Source organism: Bos indicus, chromosome 24 (genome assembly GCF_029378745.1).
Source record: "Bos indicus isolate NIAB-ARS_2022 breed Sahiwal x Tharparkar chromosome 24, NIAB-ARS_B.indTharparkar_mat_pri_1.0, whole genome shotgun sequence".
Taxonomy (NCBI): Eukaryota; Metazoa; Chordata; class Mammalia; order Artiodactyla; family Bovidae; genus Bos; species Bos indicus.
The window spans coordinates 50,824,109-50,840,460 of record NC_091783.1 but is presented as its reverse complement, the minus strand read 5'-3'; the positions used below and the strand labels follow the sequence as shown (position 1 = coordinate 50,840,460).

General features: G+C 43.7%; 1 protein-coding gene and 1 long non-coding RNA gene across 3 annotated transcripts; one reads left to right on the top strand and one right to left on the bottom strand.

Annotated features, from left to right (window-relative positions):
• Positions 1-957: 957 nt before the first annotated feature.
• On the bottom strand, positions 958-16,287 carry ELAC1 (elaC ribonuclease Z 1). 2 transcript variants are annotated; one of them, XM_070779085.1, is made up of 4 exons: positions 16,202-16,287; positions 9,455-9,619; positions 3,116-3,583; positions 958-1,480 (listed from the first exon to the last, which is right to left on the bottom strand). In XM_070779085.1, the coding sequence occupies exons 2-4, from the start codon at positions 9,609-9,611 to the stop codon at positions 1,014-1,016; spliced, it is 1,092 nt and encodes a 363-aa protein (XP_070635186.1). In that variant the 5' UTR covers positions 9,612-9,619; positions 16,202-16,287; the 3' UTR covers positions 958-1,013. The 2 variants fall into 2 exon arrangements, with proteins under 2 accessions (XP_070635186.1, XP_070635187.1); XM_070779086.1 differs by lacking the exon at positions 16,202-16,287 and adding an exon at positions 11,154-12,752.
• LOC139179486 (uncharacterized) lies at positions 1,432-7,016 on the top strand. Its single transcript, XR_011563849.1, has 2 exons — positions 1,432-2,393; positions 6,641-7,016. It is a non-coding gene; the product is annotated as an uncharacterized lncRNA (long non-coding RNA).
• Positions 16,288-16,352: the final 65 nt, after the last annotated feature.

Below are 16,352 nucleotides of genomic sequence, written 5' to 3'. Positions count from 1 at the left end.
CATTCACTTAGCTAGCTTTTTAGGACTTGTTGCAGAATTTGACTTACCTCGTAGTTCAACTCATTACATCACTATTTCTTCTTTTTCTTTTTGAGTAGAGAAAGGTTTATTGCAGGACCATGCAAGGAGACTGGTGGTTCATGCCCCCAAAACACCTGAACTCCTATGTCATTGAATTTTTATAAAGTATGTTCACAGTAGGAGTATAAGTTTTATCCTGATGTGTATTTCAATAGACCTGCAATATGTATTGTGGGATGAGATAATTCTTCATTGTTTAGGACTGACCAGAATTCTCTACGATCTAGCATCCTGCCCTGTACTGACTAACTGCTGGTAGTAACCCCTTCTAGTTTTGACAAGAGACATCCCACAACTTCAAACTTCCATCTAAGGGAGCAGCATCACCTCCGAGAACCCTGGGTTTAGAGCAAACTGCAAAGTTTAATAAAATATTAATTGAAGGCTAAACACCTATCCTGACCCTGCCTTCAGTCTTCTAGCAAAGAATTCAAGATTTAACGTGCCAGCTTCAATTCTGCATATCCAATATCTCATTACATTTCTCTTTTGTTAATAACATGAACAGATTCAACACAAACTGCCAAAATACCATTTTTAGCCAGAAGGGCCAAGTCCTGCATACTTTGCCAACAACAGCAATAAAGCTAGATAGAAGCTAAGCCCAGGATTGCATGGTGCATTGGCTAATCTCTGAAGCAGCAGCCACAAAGCATGTATACCTGAATAGCCTATCATTTTGTCAAATGTGGACTTTAAGAAGGATGCTGGTTTCATTCTTTTTAAAGTGATTTATTATCAAAAAGCTTGCTCCCTCTCAATGCTGAGTTAGTTCAGCAATGCAGCTCCATCCTTTTCAGGATTATGAGGACTCAAATAACTTTAGACCAAAACAACAATGACCACCACCACCACAACAAAAAAACCAAATGTGACTGTTGGTTCAATAACATATTTACAGACACATCAGAATGCAGTCAGGAATACTGGTTTCACTTCTTGATCGGAATGCTGATCACCATGAAATCTTCTGCGAGAGTCACTTCTTGGAGGTCTAACACTGATTCAGCTTGCTTTTTAAGTTCTACAATCCCATCTGCTTCTCCTTCTCTGGCCAAGGCAACTGGCTTGTACCTCTGACTGAAGTGAGTCAGAACCAGCCTCTTTGCTTGGCACAGCTTTGCGAATGTCGCCGCCATCTGTGGCGTGCTGTGGCCGTGCTCCTTTGCTTTGTCCATCTGGGTGTCATCCAGGGTCGCTTCGTGGATCAACAGGTCTGCTTCAAAGCACAGCTTTACTCCTGCATCATCCACAACCCCAGAACAGTCACCCAAAATACAGATTTTTCTTCCAACAATAGGCTTCTTTAAGACATCTTGGGGAGAAATTGTAACTCCATTTTCCAGAACAACAGAAATTCCGTTTTTCAGCTTCCCATAGGCAGGACCTGGTGGAACACCTAAAAGATGGACGCAGATACCAAAACATCACGGGAATGGAATTTATGACTTGTTAAAGAGCGTCTGTTTCAACAGCACTGCAAATAGCAAATGGAAAAGGCATCCAATTCTTTTCATAATTGTTATAAATATTTTATTACTTGTGGGAAACTGGGATATTTATACATTTTTTAAAAGTTCACTGTTGGCTATTGATACTAGCAATGTCCAAGTACTGAAAACATTTCCAAGCACACGTTTCAGATAAGTTTAAGCTCTTAAGTCCCCCTAAAACCTTATTATAGTCAAGGTAACAGCTGGGATCCTCTGCTGTGCATGGGAATAAGTTTTTGTGTGCTGCATTTAATAAGCTTATCTTCAGGTAAAATTAAAGAGCCCATTTAAATGACAAGTTACCGACAAACTGATTAACGTAATAAAAAGTTGTTAGAGGGGACTGTTTGGATCACAACATCGAGGAGAATTTCAGGTAGTTACACACAATCAATCTTCATTTTAAACAGAGGCAGTTCCATGCTTACCGAACTGGGCTTCAATCTCATATTAATCGAGAATAGCACCTGATGATCACTCTGGGCAACACGTGCAAACAGAGTACGTTCACTAATTCCAACATGGATCATGTTTACCGTTTCCCAACACACTGGTATTCTCACAGGTTTGTAGATATTAAAAATATCTTTGGTCTAAGGCAGTTTTCCTCATTACTTAGTGCTTTGTTTTAGTTGGGGAAGAAAGAAGAGATTGTGTAAATAAAGAGAAAGAACACATGAAAAACCACTGCCATGCTTTTCACAGGTTCTGTCGTCGGCATGGCAAGGAAGGCAGTGATACTAGAGGGCTGATGTGCCTGGCGCTGCTTTGGGAGAGGTGCTGAGGGACCTGGGCGTGTGATGGCCTAGCATGGAGAAGGTAAGATGCCTTGGCTGGGCCCCAAGCCAATCTTTGAATGCTTGCTTCCAAGTGTGATGAACCCAGGTATATAAGGCTGGTTGAGGGACTTTCTTGGTGGTTCAGTGGCTAAGACTCCATGCTCCCAATGCAGGAGGCCTGGGTTCGCTCCCCAGGAAACTAGACCTCACGTGCTACAACTAAGACCTGGCACAGTCAAAAAATAAATAAATAAATAAAACTGGTTGAGGCAGTGTTCCAAACACCAAATTACTAATAACTTAATCAAAGTTGACTGACTAGGCCAAGTCAATGAAGAAGGAAAACTCAGAAAGCAGCTAGTTGAAGTTGCATGGTTGAGAACTATGGTGAAAAGTATCTGACCAAAGATGCCACTCAAACATACTTCAAAAAGATGACATGAGAAAATAAAAGCCCAGACCTGAGACATCCACCATCACCCCACCAACCAAGATAGGAAAAGCTGAAGATAAGGCAGATCAAGAATGTGCCTCTAGAGAGCTGAAGAGAGACTTCAAATACATACTTCATTTTTGCTCTGAATAGCATCTTCTGGCCCCAGAGATTTCCCTTAATAAACAAACTTCAGGAAAAGGAAGTAAGTGGAGAAAATGTTTAAGTGTTAGGCCTGGGAAACAAGAAAGGAAGGTTTCTATGACACTTCTAACTGTTTCAGCTCACAACTCAACTGAGGAGAAAGGAGAAAACAAACAAACACTCACCCAGATCTTTCAGTTTCTGTGCGTTGAGTTTACCTGGGCGTTTCTTCTCCACGACTGAAAATCCAAAGGAGGGTATTCGATGAAAGAGGCGAAACGCTTTCACAACAAACTGTTCGTCATCAACCAGGAGGTACGAGTTTTCTTCTGAGTCTAACAGGATAGTTCGTCCTTCTCCCTCTTTGGGGGGGTTGTCTGTTTTATCCACCTGCACAGATTCTTGCAGTTCTTCTGTAGGACACTGATCCGCTGTAGGCACCAGCTCATGGACCACGTAAGGGAAGACCAGCTCCGTGTGAGAGAGTTCCATGGTTCGCCAGATAAAGTCCCGAAGCCCCACAGGGCCATAGATTTCGATGGGCTGTTTGGTGACCATGGACCCACTCTGCAGGCTGATTGTGCAGAGGAGGCCAGGAAGGCCAAAGAAATGGTCTCCATGAAGATGCGTGATGAAGATCTTGGTAATTCTCCCTTTTGATTGAAGCAGAAAAACAAATTTTTGAATTTTTCAGAAATAAAACCCACACAAAGCTGCTTGAAACATGCATGTATTTTTCTACATGATTCCAGAAGCAAGAAAGACAAGTATTATTTCACTGGAAGGTTTTAATAAGATACAACTTTTTTCATAAAACATCTTCAAATTATACAGTGTTACAGTTTTAAGAGTATTTTCCTATACATCCTCTTACTGGAAAAATGAGAAAAGGAAAGAAGTGAAGTGAAGTGAAGTGGCTCAGTCGTGCCCGACTCTTTGGGACCCCATGGATAGTAGCCTGCACCAAGCTTCTCTGTCCATGGGATTTTCAAGGCAAGAGTACTGGAGTGGGTTGCCATTTCCTTCTCCAGGGAATCTTCCCAACCCAGGGATCGAACCCAGGTCTCTCACATTGTAGACAGACGCTTTACCATCTGAGCCACCAGGGAAGTTCTCTCACTGGAAAAAAGAAAAAAGGAAAACGTGTACCAAAATGATTCACTTCAGTAATCAGCTAGGCCTCAAGTGCGAAAGTATCTGGCAGTTACACTGCCCCCTGCTGCTCCCTCTCAGAACAGCAAGTGTGTACTCCCAGCATGCTAACAAACGTTCCTTTGGCTCCAACAGACTGGACCAGTGCCTGAAACCAAAATTGCCTTTTAAGGACTCCACACTGGCCAAAGACTAACTAACCAAGCCAGAGCCTGCTTGCCTGGATGAGACAGAAGGAGAAGGAGGAAAAAGCAAGGGGGATGAGGGAGGGGAGGACAGGGAGGAGGGAGAAGGAGGTCAGGAGAAAGGGATAGAGGTGAAGGACCACGGAGGAGGAGGCAACAGATGCTGGAGTGCATATCCGAGGGTAAACCCCCCATGGTGTTTCGTAAAGGCACGTGGGTCCATCCCTTCCTTTCGGTCTGAACTAATACAGCAGCTCTTCCAGTGCATATTGACTTAGGCTGTAACTTGATTTAGCCAATGGTAAACTGTATGGGTTTTCCTGGTGGCTCAGAGGTAAAAAATCTGCCTGCCAAAATAGGAGATGCAGGTTCGATTTCTAGGTCGGGAATATCCCGTGGGGGAGGGCATGGCAACCCACTCTGGTATTCTTGCCTGGAGAATTCCATGGACTGAAACACCCTCCAGGCTGCAGTCCATGGGGGTCACAAAAAAGTCAGACATGACTGAGTGACTGAACAACAAACTGAATCTACTCCTGGTACGTGGCAGGATGCCACATCAACGTTTTTCAGAGATGTACCACAAAGCCTTTTGAAAGTAACAATCACAATTAACATATTTTTAATATAGCTCATGACCTGCCTATTTAGTTTATTGTGATGGGATCTGTCCTGTGACATCCAGGTAACAGTGTGCTCCAAGCGAGTCTTCTCAGTGTTACTACATCAAGCCAGGCACTGTAGCAGAGAACAATGGACCAGGTAGGGGCTGATCTTGAACCTTGAGAATCCCCAGGAGGCACACTAGAAGTTTCCCCAACATGCTCCTTTTTGTTGTCTTGGTTTAGTCTTTGTTTTTGCTGTTTTTTTACTTCTGGAACCCTTTCATTTCCCCCTTTCTGCTGTCTGGGCTGCCAACAGCCCCCCACCCTCCCAAGTGGGACCTAAAGAATCAGCAGACAAAAGAACTGCATCAGTTGTTGAGTCCTGGTCTCACACTGACCTCAAAACTGCCAAGTCAGACTTTCCGGGGCCTCTCCCTATTTACTGCAAAGCACAGCCAAAGCTGAATACCAAACAATCAGTGAACTCAAAGCAAGTGAGACACGTTAGGTAAGAAAAAGTAACTTCCACAGTTATCACAGTTTCATGGAAGACAGACATTTCATTTTTTAAGAAACTTGATTTCAGTGGGAGAAGGAATGGCAACCACAATTATCAAAGGTAAGAGGAAGCTATCAAATGAAAAAAGAAAAATGCCTGAGTTCCCTTTCACTTAAGAACACGAAAATTACCAGGGAAAATGTCATCCATATAGGAGTAGAAGACTAAGCATCCTCTACGCCCAAAGGAATGATGCACTGATATTTACTGCGGTAGGAAAATGTCTACATTATTGATACATACTATATTCAGTTGGAAAAAAAAAGTAATACCAAATATAGTTTGATTGCATTTATGCAAAATTATATACAAACACACACACAAATATACCTGCACCACTACCATAACTATATGTATAGAAAATTCACTGACCAGAGAGATTTGGGATTTTCTTATTTATATTTTTCTGTTTTGTTTAAACTTTTACAATGAACATGTATACTTATTATAATCATTTTAAAATTATACTTGTATAATACTTTTTTGTAATCATTTTTGAGGGGGAAAAAAAGCTTAAGCTTACCTTTAAAATTATGAAAAAAAATAGATATGACAAACGCACACTTTTTAATCAGATGCTTGGATATCAGGACCATGGAAAGTTGAAAGAAGTATATTTAGACAGACAGAAAGTACTTCCTTATGAAACCCATAAAATATTATTACCCCAGGAGGTAGTATAAGCTAAAAGGCTTTCGAAGATTCCAACAGTGATGGGTCCATATTTGGTTACTGAGAGAAACCAAGATGTATTGAGGATTCCAGGTTGAGATTGGGGCTTTAGAAGTGCTAGAGTGTCTTTGCTGATGTTCAGGGATTACCATATCATCTCCTCCCTGAGGCCAGGAATTCTTTTTTTAAATCAATAAAAATTTAATAAGCTAAAAGTTCCCTTTAGATTTTATTTTAGTATTATTATTTTTTGGCCAAACTTTTATTTTAAAAAGCTTGAGCTTTGTGATCTGTTGAAAAATAACTGTAAAATATAAAACATGAGAGAAAGGTATTACGGCAAATAGAGTTAAGGCGGTACCCGTGGCCCCTGCCTCCAGCTGTCCACATCCCTCTATAATTCCTTCCTTGTGAGTGTGGGTGGGACTGGGCGCTTGCTTCTAACCAGTGAAACACGGCACAAGGATGCATTGCGATTATGTTCTAAGAGTCCATCTTGCTGGCAGACTTGCTCTTAAGTCTCCTTCTCCCTTCCAGGCAGTAAAAGGAAGCAGGCTAGCCTGCAGCAGAAACCCCCATGACCAGGACCGACAGCAGGCCTCAGGTTGCCGCAGCAGCCTTCGTTCAGCACCTAGAAGGTTCTGCCAACAACCTGAGTGAGCTCTGAAATGAGACCCCAGCACTGGCCAAGACCTGGGCTGCAGCCTGCTGAGATCCTGGAACAGAGAATCCAGTTAAGCCTGGCCTGAAGTCCCTGACCCACAGAAACTATGAGATAATAAATGCAAGTAACCCACTAAATTTTTAATCCGTTGTGCAGAATTAGATAACTGACACAGGTACTGAGTGAAAACTGGAGACTTATCCCTAAACCCAAACCTCTTAATACAACAGTCACTTGTTTCTATTTTAATTACCCTGCCACCTCAACTCCTACTCTCTAAATATTACAGCCACCACTCTGGCGTGTGCCTACCCTGCCAGGTCTCGTGAAAGGAAGCCTTGTGTGATCCCAGGGAAGTAAAGCATAACACTGCTCTGACCACAGGGTTTCAACATAAGACAGTATGTGATTAGGGTTGAACTGTGTACACCTGTCCCAAGTGATATGCCTGGTTCCTTCCTCCAACAGTTCTCTTCCTAACCCTCTATCTAGGTCTGGGACATCACCACCTATAACCTGGAGTAATTCTGTACTTCTTCACATCCTAAGACATTCACTCAGTCACGTCTCCTGCTGGCTCTACACATATCTCTTTGAGTCTCTCAAATTCATCCTTATTCCTACTTTCTGCTCCAGCATCTTCATCTTCTCTCTCTCACCAGGTGAATGCAACTGCCTTGGGCCTGATGCCACTCTCTGTCCCAATACATTTGCTATTGGAAAACTGTCCTAAAACACAAATCAGACCATGTCATTTCTTGGATTAAAAAGTATTTAATTATTTCTTGTTGACAACAGCCTAAATAATAAGGCCCAGATACCTTAGAATACCACCGAAGTCTTCACAGCCGGCCCTCACTTTAAGCATTCCTGTCTCTCATCTCTGCAGTCAAGTACTCAGAGTTCTGGATGGCTTAGGATTCCCCAAACACATCATGTCTCTGGAAACTCCCTTACTTCCTGCTCACTCTGTCATCTGTTCCCTGAATATCCATCCCTGCTTCTCCTCCCAGAGAAACGTCTATTCATCTCTTATATCCTCGCCCGACTGTTACTATCTCTGAGTCGCTTTCTCTGAACAGTTTGTGTCCTCCTCCTCTGTGCTTCAAAAGTAGCTAGAAAACACCTCTTAATTCCGACTTGTCACATCTCACCATGACTGTCTGCACGTCAGTTTCCACCACTAGACCAAGGGATCCTCGGATGCTAGAGCTGTCTTTCTTTTAGTCATTAAACGCCAGGTGCTGTGATGAGCCGTAGGAATAATTTCAGTAACTACCGCTTATCAAGATCTAACAAGTGAGAGGCCCGGTACTAAGCTGAACATCTTACTCATGCATTAACAGATATCACCAGGCATCCCCTAGGTGCGCACATGCTCAGCGAGTCTAGTCGTACAGGGAACACACAGTGAACACAGAAACAACTTCCTGAGCAACACAATTTTAGACCCTGATGATGCTAAAAAGTCAGGAGAACCAGCACAAAGCAGGAGAATGCCTGGGGTGAGGGAGAAATTACTTAACCCAAGAAGTTTGGGGGAAGCCTTTGAGGAGACAACATTTGGGTTGAGATTTAACTGATGAGAAGTAGACAACCACACAGAGAAGGGATTATTGTATACAATTCTTACATCACCCCTTTTAAGTGGAGGGTTTAAGTGAAGTGAGTGAGTCAGTCGTGCCGACTCTTTGCAACCCCATGGACTATACAGTCCATGGAATTCTCTAGGCCAGAATACTGGAGTGGGCAGCCTCTCCCTTCTCCAGGGGATCTTCCCAACCCAGGGATCGAACTCAGGTCTCCTGCGTTGCAAGCAGATTCTTTACCAGCTGAGCCAGAAGGGAAGCGCAAGAATACTGGAGTGGGTAGCCCATCTCTTCTCCAAGGGATCTTCCCAACCCAGGAATTGAACCGGGGTCTCCTGCATTGCAGGCAGATTCTTTACCAGCTGAGCCATCAGGAAAGCCCTGATAGGGGGGTTTTAACCCCATTTTAAAGATGAGAGAAGAAAAACTCAAGCTTGCTGGTTCTGCTAAGGTGATAAGCAGAGACACAGCTGGGACTGGAATACTGGTCTACCCAACTCTGGGCCAAGGCTCTGTGAACACTGGACCCTTCGGTGGGCCTGGGGCGAGGCTCGCTCTGTTCCCTCTGGCCAAAATGCCCTTCTTCTCCTCAGCCCAGGGAGCCCTTCCTCCTCCTTCAACAACTCACATATCACCCCCTCTCAGATGTCTTCGCTGATGACCCCAAGCAGAAAAGAACCACTCACTCCTCAGAACACCTACTTCCCTCTCATGATACTTACACCCACCTCCTGGGGGAAGTAAGCATGTTCCCGTGCTTGAGCAGTGTCTTTTTAACGTGTCCGATGTATCCCACTCCATTCTCCATGCCCTAAGCCTATGTACATCCTTCCTCTTCAATTTACAGGAAGAATGAAAAGTGAAGGACTGAAGGGAAGGAAGGAGAAGGAGGAAGTAAGTTGGGTAGTCATTCAGCTAGTTCATCTAGGCATCTGGGTGTGGCCAGATGCCTGAATGCCTTCCAAGTCTTGCCAGGGCTCCAGCACTGAAATGGGGTACAACTGCTGGGGTTGTTTCTGGGTAGAAGGCCCAAGGAGAGCCGAGAAAATGAAGACGAGCAAGAGACAGCCCTAATTAGAAAGTAGAACGTATACTCACCTGCTTTAAGTTGGCTCTTCATAAGCTGTGTCTGGGTCCCCTCCCCACAGTCAAAGAGCCAGCACTCGCCTTCACACCGAAGGACCAGAGCGGAGGCACCCCGGGTCGGGGATGGGTATGCTGCACCTGTCCCCAGAAATGTCACATCCATAGACATCTTCCACCCTGCAACGAGAAGGTCACTTAGGGATTATCACACATCACTGCTCAAAATCACCGAAAACAGGTTCTTGTGAGTTTCACGGTTATCTAACTTCTATATATTGAGAACAGTGTGGATTCCTGTTCTCTAATAGTTTTCCGCAGAAATCTAAAGAAAGATTTTAGTAACTCTTAATCAGTAAAAGCTACAAATTACCAAACCTTGTATGACTGCTCACGCAAATAAAAATAAATTAAAAAAAAAAAAAAAAGCCAAACTCAGTTAATTAAAAACTACAGTTGAGGGCTTCCCTGGTGAAACTGAAAGTGTTAGTCACTCAGCTGTGTCCAACTCTTTGTGACCCCATAGACTGTAGCCCGCTAGGCTCCTCTGTCCATGGAATTCTCTAGGTAAGAATACTGGAGTGGGTTGCTATGCCCTTCTCCAGGGGATCTTCCTGACCCAGGGATAGAACCCAGGTCTCCTGCACTGAGGCGGACTCTTTACCATCTGAGCCACTTGGAGAGCCCTCCCTGGTGGCTCCATAGTAACGAATCCACTTGCCAACGCAGGAGACACAGGTTCAGTCCCTGGTCTGGGAAGATCCCACGTGCTGTGGAGCAACTAAGCTTGTGCACCACAGCTATCGAGCCTGTGTTCTGGAGCCCGGGAACGGAAAAAAGAGGAGCCATCAGAATGAGAAGCTTGTGCACAGCAACTAGAACCTGCTTGCGTCAACTAGAGAAAGGCCTGTGCAGCAACGAAGACCCAGCGCAACCAAAAATAAAATAAATAAATACAAAAAATTATATATATATATATATGTAACCAAACTGTAGTTGAATTCCAACCACACAACATTCTGGAAAAGGCAAAACTATGGGGATAGTAAAAAGACAGTGGTTTGGGGGGGAAGGGAGGGAGGGATGGGGTTTTTAGGGCAGTAAAACTATTCTGCATGATACAGTAAAGACAGACACATCATACATTGGTCAAAACCCATAGTATATACAACACAAAACGTGAATGAGCCCTAATGTAAACTGTGGGTCAATACTGGCTCATCACCGTTGAACCACACTAACGTAAGATGTCAGCACTAGGGGAATCTGATGAGGGGCAGTGGTGGGGAGTGGGTATATAAGGACTCTGTACTTCCTGCTGATTAATTTTTTTGAAAATCCTTCTAATAATAAACAGCTCTAGTGAGGTTCTGGGCAGGAGAGGGAACTTAATTATGCTCACTAAGTGATCTCTCTCTGGTGAGCAGCTCATGGTGAGCAGCCCTTTCTCTGAACCATCAGAAACCACAACAAAACGCTACAACACTCGACAGCAATGTGAGTAACACACAGTAACGCTGAGGGAACGTCTCACTCCCCTGATAAGAGGGTCCATGAGGGGTTAGCGCTTGGGCTTCTGCTCTCACAGGTGATCAGCAACAACCTGCGGAGTGTGTAGATTTCTGCCAACTCCTGATATCTCTTTTTCCTTTCACTATTTTTGGGCATATCTATCTCTGATACAGTTCCTTTTTAAAAAGATTTATTGATTTACTTTTTGGCTGCAGTAGGTCTTCACTGCTGTACTCAGGCTTTCTCTAGCAGCAGCAAGAGGGGGCCACTCTTCATTTGGTGTGCAGGCTTCTCACTGCGGTGCCCCATGCACTGCAAGGCAGATTCGTAACTACTGGACCACCAGGGAAACCCCTCTGATACAGTTCTCTGACAGGAGATACGCATCAAGTAAAATAAACCCAAACTTCAGTTCAGTTCGGTTCAGTCGCTCAGTTGTGTCCGACTCTGCATGACCCCGTGGACTGTAGCACGCCAGGCCTCCCTGTCCATCACCAACTCCCAGAGTTTAGTCAAACACATGTCCATTGAGTCGGTGATGCCATCCAATCATCTCATCCTCTGTCGTCCCCTTCTCCTCCTGCCTTCAATCTTTCCCAGCATCAGGGTCTTTTCAAATGAGTCAGTTCCTCACATCAGGTGGCCAAAGTATTGGAGTTTCAGCTTCAACACCAGTCCTTCCAATGAACACTCAGGACTGATCTCTTTTAGGATGGACTGGTTGGATCTCCTCACTGTCCAAGGGACTCTCAAGAGTCTTCTCCAACACCACAGTTCAAAAGCATCAATTCTTCGGTGCTCAGCTTTCTTTTGAGTCCAACTCTCACATCCATACCTGACTACAGGAAAAACCATAGCCTTGACTAGACAAACCTTTGTTGGCAAAGTAATGTCTCTGCTTTTTAATATGCTATCTAGGTTGGTCATAACTTTCCTTCCAAGGAGTAAGTCTCTTTTAATTTCATGGCTGTAGTCACTATGTGCAGTGACTTTGGAAACCAAAAAAATAAAGTCAGCTTCCACTGTTTCCGAATCTATTTGCCAAAGTTATATATAACCAATTACAGATTATCCACATGGATGGCAAGGAAGGAAACAAACATGTAAGTTTAAGAAAAACTACTAAAACAGGAAAACTTGACAGGGAGCTGGATAAATATACTATCTACAGGGGGAAAGAAACCTATCAGAAACTTTTCTCAGTCCTTGCAAAAATGAAAAAAACCCTCAGTCACAAGAGAAAAAAAAAAAGTCTTATAGCTAGAAATAAAGTTAACGAGAAAGGAACAGGCCCTAAAAGACTCAAAGAGAGAAATACATTAGCTTCTCTGATAGGAGATTTACTATCACCGAAATGCCTCTTTCCATAATTAATGCATGTATATTTAATGCAAATTCTATCAGATTTCCAGTGCGATTCATCTTGGAACAAACGTAACCCAAAGATCACATGAAAGAAAGAAAGTAGGTCTGAGAATGGGCAAGAAAAGCATACAAAGTAGTGAGTACTGATTTACTTTTCTAGGTAGTAACATGACACTAATCACGCACAATGGAAAGATACATTATTGGCCACAAACATAAAGTTGTAAGTAAGAGAAGGGATAGTCTGGAAATAAACCCAGGTACACACAGAAATCAATATGTAACAGAAATGTAAAAAGAGTGGCTTTTTTAAATGAATGATGCTGACATAATTGGTTATTTTCGCAGAAAAAGTGAAGCAAGATTCTTATCTTGCATCCTATATAAAAATACATTCCACATGGTTCAGAAATTTAAATGTTTCACATTTAAATTTGGACCTTTCAGGTCCAAACAAAAGTGTTCAAAAAAAATTAGGAGAATATGTATACAAATTTGGGGATGAAAATCCCTTACTGGCAAGACATGAAACACAAAGCTTTTAAAAAGACATTTTTACTACATAAAAATTTTCATATATCAAAAGACTCTTAATGTCAAAGGACCTCCCCCTGCCAAAAAAAAAAAAAAAATCTGGAAAAAACTGTACTGTTTGATAACGGGTTAATGCCCCTAAGGGGCTTCCCTAGTGGCTCAGAGGTTAAAGCGTCTGCCTGGAATGCAGGAGACCCAGGTTTGATCCCTGGGTCAGGAAGATCCCCTGGGGAAGGAAATGGCAACCCACTCCAGTACTCTTGCCTGGAGAATCCCACGGACGGAGGAGCCTGGTAGGCTACAATCCATGGGGTCGCAAAGAGTTGGACACGACTGAGCGACTTCACTTCACTATTTAATGCCCCTAAGAAATGGTTCAAGCAAATGCATTAAAAAAGAAAAGTACAAAATAGGAAACTAAAACAATGAATATACACTAGAAATTCACAAAAGAAATCCAAAGGGCCAATAAGCATGAATGATATTTACTGTGAAACTTTTAAGGTGGCTAAAATTTGGAAACCATCTGAATATACAGATAGATAGATAAATATAAATATGGAAACAACTGAGTATTTTATTGTACATTCATATCATGAACTATCTGTTCTATAGCTCAGCCAGGTCTGTGACTCCTGCACTGAAGGGATGACAATGAGAAAAGTTACAGATGGCTATGGCATAATCTCATTTTTAAAACAATGCCCAAACATCTATGTTATACAAGACAGAGAGAGTCTGGTGAGGAACAATATACACCGTACTGCTACAATGGTTATCTCGGGGGTGATTAAAATGATGGTGGTGGAGATTAACTTTTTTAAAAAATCCTTGAATTGTTTTTGGTTGCAATAAGCAGCATTTTATTTACCTATTTGACTTTATTTTGCATTTAATTTACTTCATGACTTAAAAAAAATGTGTCATAAAGCTAAACATGCTTTTCTGACTATGTGTCACCTCATCTCCCTTTCCATTGGGGGTACAGTCAGCTCCCCACCCCGGCCCCACACCTCACACAGCAGGTGGGTTGTACATCTCTCCACCCCACACATGAGTTTTTAGGTTATTGCTAGTGACCTTTCCATGCCTTACTCCACATTTTCACTTCCAAGATCAAGACTTCCTCTGATAACTCTATAGTTTAATTTGCAAAGGCTTTCTGATTGGACTGCAGTTTGCAAGAGCCACAAGAGTAAAGTGAATACAGAAAGTCAAAAATTTAAGGTAATAAATGCAGAGGGTGTAAGAGAATATAAACACTTTGCATGTGTAACTGATAGTAGATCTAAGCCAGTGATACAGAATCCTGAAGTACTCATCACCTGGAGATCTTTTAAAACATCAACCATTGGGCTCCATCCCAGAATCAACAGGAAATTCCGCAAGAGACATGTGTTTTAGAACTGAATAAGAAAAATTCTTCCCCTGTGATCCTAACATGCAGTCAGTTTTGAGAACCAGTTAGTGAAAGGCTAGTGGAGAACTACAATGGATGGATCAGGCTGAACTGAACTCACTAGTCAACAAGTCAATTAAAAAAATAAAAAAAATTTTGTTATGCAAAATTTCAAACACACACAAAAGGAGAGAGATTAGTGTAACGTACTGTCACACTGAGCTTCAACAATTATCAACTCAAGGTCAATCCTGCTTCCTCTTTATCCCCCATCTACCACCTAAGAATATGTAACAAGTGGTATTGGGAAGTTCCACCAGGGAGCACAAGCTGTCTGACTGTCTCTCTTTTTCTGATGTTAGCAACCATTAGTGATCCTTTCCAGGAAACATTATTTCATTAGGGGTTGTCAAAAGGTGATATTCTCTCATTCCTTCTGTAGTTATTAGTATCCTTCTGTAATTCCCTGATCAATCAGTCACCCTGCAATACAATTTGTATGGAAAAGAGCCAGTGATCAATCTTAACACCATGGAGGCACGACCTAATCCAACTCCTGACGTGATGCAATATGAAGCACACAGTAACCGATGAGGTTTTCTTGCCAAAAAATATAACGTGTATCTGGAAAAGGCTGTCTTCTAAACACGTTTATTAGAGCACACCACAGCGAAGGAAAAAGCAAAAATCAGTGTGTAAGAAACAGTACAGGACAAATGGCTTGACTTCTTCAACAACCTAAATACTAGGAAAAATAATAATTGAGAGAGAGAAGGAGACAAAGAGATGTGAGCCATCAAACAAACGTAACATGTCTAGCTTGTCTGAATCCTGATTTGGACCACCAGATGATGGGAGGGGGAAAAAAATGAGAGCACAGGGGAAATGTAAACTTCACCAGAGAGTAACAGGAGATTCTTATGAGACTGATAATGCTGTTATGTTCAAGGAGTTACTGTGTTGTATAAACATAAGCCAGTATTTAATGGATGAAATGGTACATTTTGATTTGCTTTAAAATAATCCAGTGGGGGTGAGGGTGCCAGATGCAACTAGATCAATTAGCGATTAGTACATGAGTTGGTACATTCTGTACACGATTCTGTTTTTGTATAGATTTGAAAGTTTCCATAATAAAAAGTTTAAAAGCAAGCCAAATAACCAAAACTCTTCCATTAGGTCGGGAAGTAACCAGAAATTTAATCACTGGTGCGCATTATGCACCACTAGGAAATAAGTAAGCAAACCAGGTTTTGGGTCTTGTCTACTTGGACAACAAAACAAAACAAAACAAAACTCAGCCGTTTGTTTTCTGATAGTACACATTCCTAGCGAGAATACAACACACGATCGAGCTCAGTAGGGTCACTTGACACTCTGGGCTAGTGGCTCTCAGTCCTGGCTGCAGACTACAATCGCCCGGTGGTTCTGGGGTTCTCAGCACTGGGGAAGCTCCCCGGAAGATTCTAAAGACTGTCGGGCTCCGAAGGAGTTTTCAGGCAGAGGCGGTGCCAAGCCTGCAATCCACCCAAGCGGTGCAGGCAGGGCAGGTCCTGTCATCCTCCATTTTAGAGATGAAAGGGCCGAGGCCCTCTGCACAGAGAGTGGCCTTTGCGAGGCCAAGGCCTAGCCAGCTGTGGCCAGAGGCCGGGTCTCCGACCGCCGGCCGGCCCAGCACCTCCTCCACGCCTATCGAGCAAAAGGAGGGTGGGAGGCGGCAGAGGCGCGGGGCAGGGTGTCCTCGGCCCGCAGGTCGGGGTAAGCAGGCGCGATGAGGGGCGGTGGGTGGACAAGGCGCGTCCTAGCTCCCCGGCTCGGGTCCTCGGTTTCCGGCCCAGCCCGCGACTCCGCGGGTCGCCCGAGCGCTCGATCGGTTTGGCGGGCGCGGGGGAGGCCTCGGTGGCGCAGACCCCGGCCCGCCCCCCACCTCGGGCGCGCCGTGCCCCACTCACCCACTCCCCGAGGCCCGCGGCGAGGCCCGGCCGTCCGCGGGGCGGCGACGCGCGCGGACGGAAGTGCGCCGCCGGCCGAGTCCGCGACCCACCGCTCTAGGAGGCGCCGGAGGTCCGCGCTCGGTGGTTCTCCGCGGAGCGCGACCCCGGC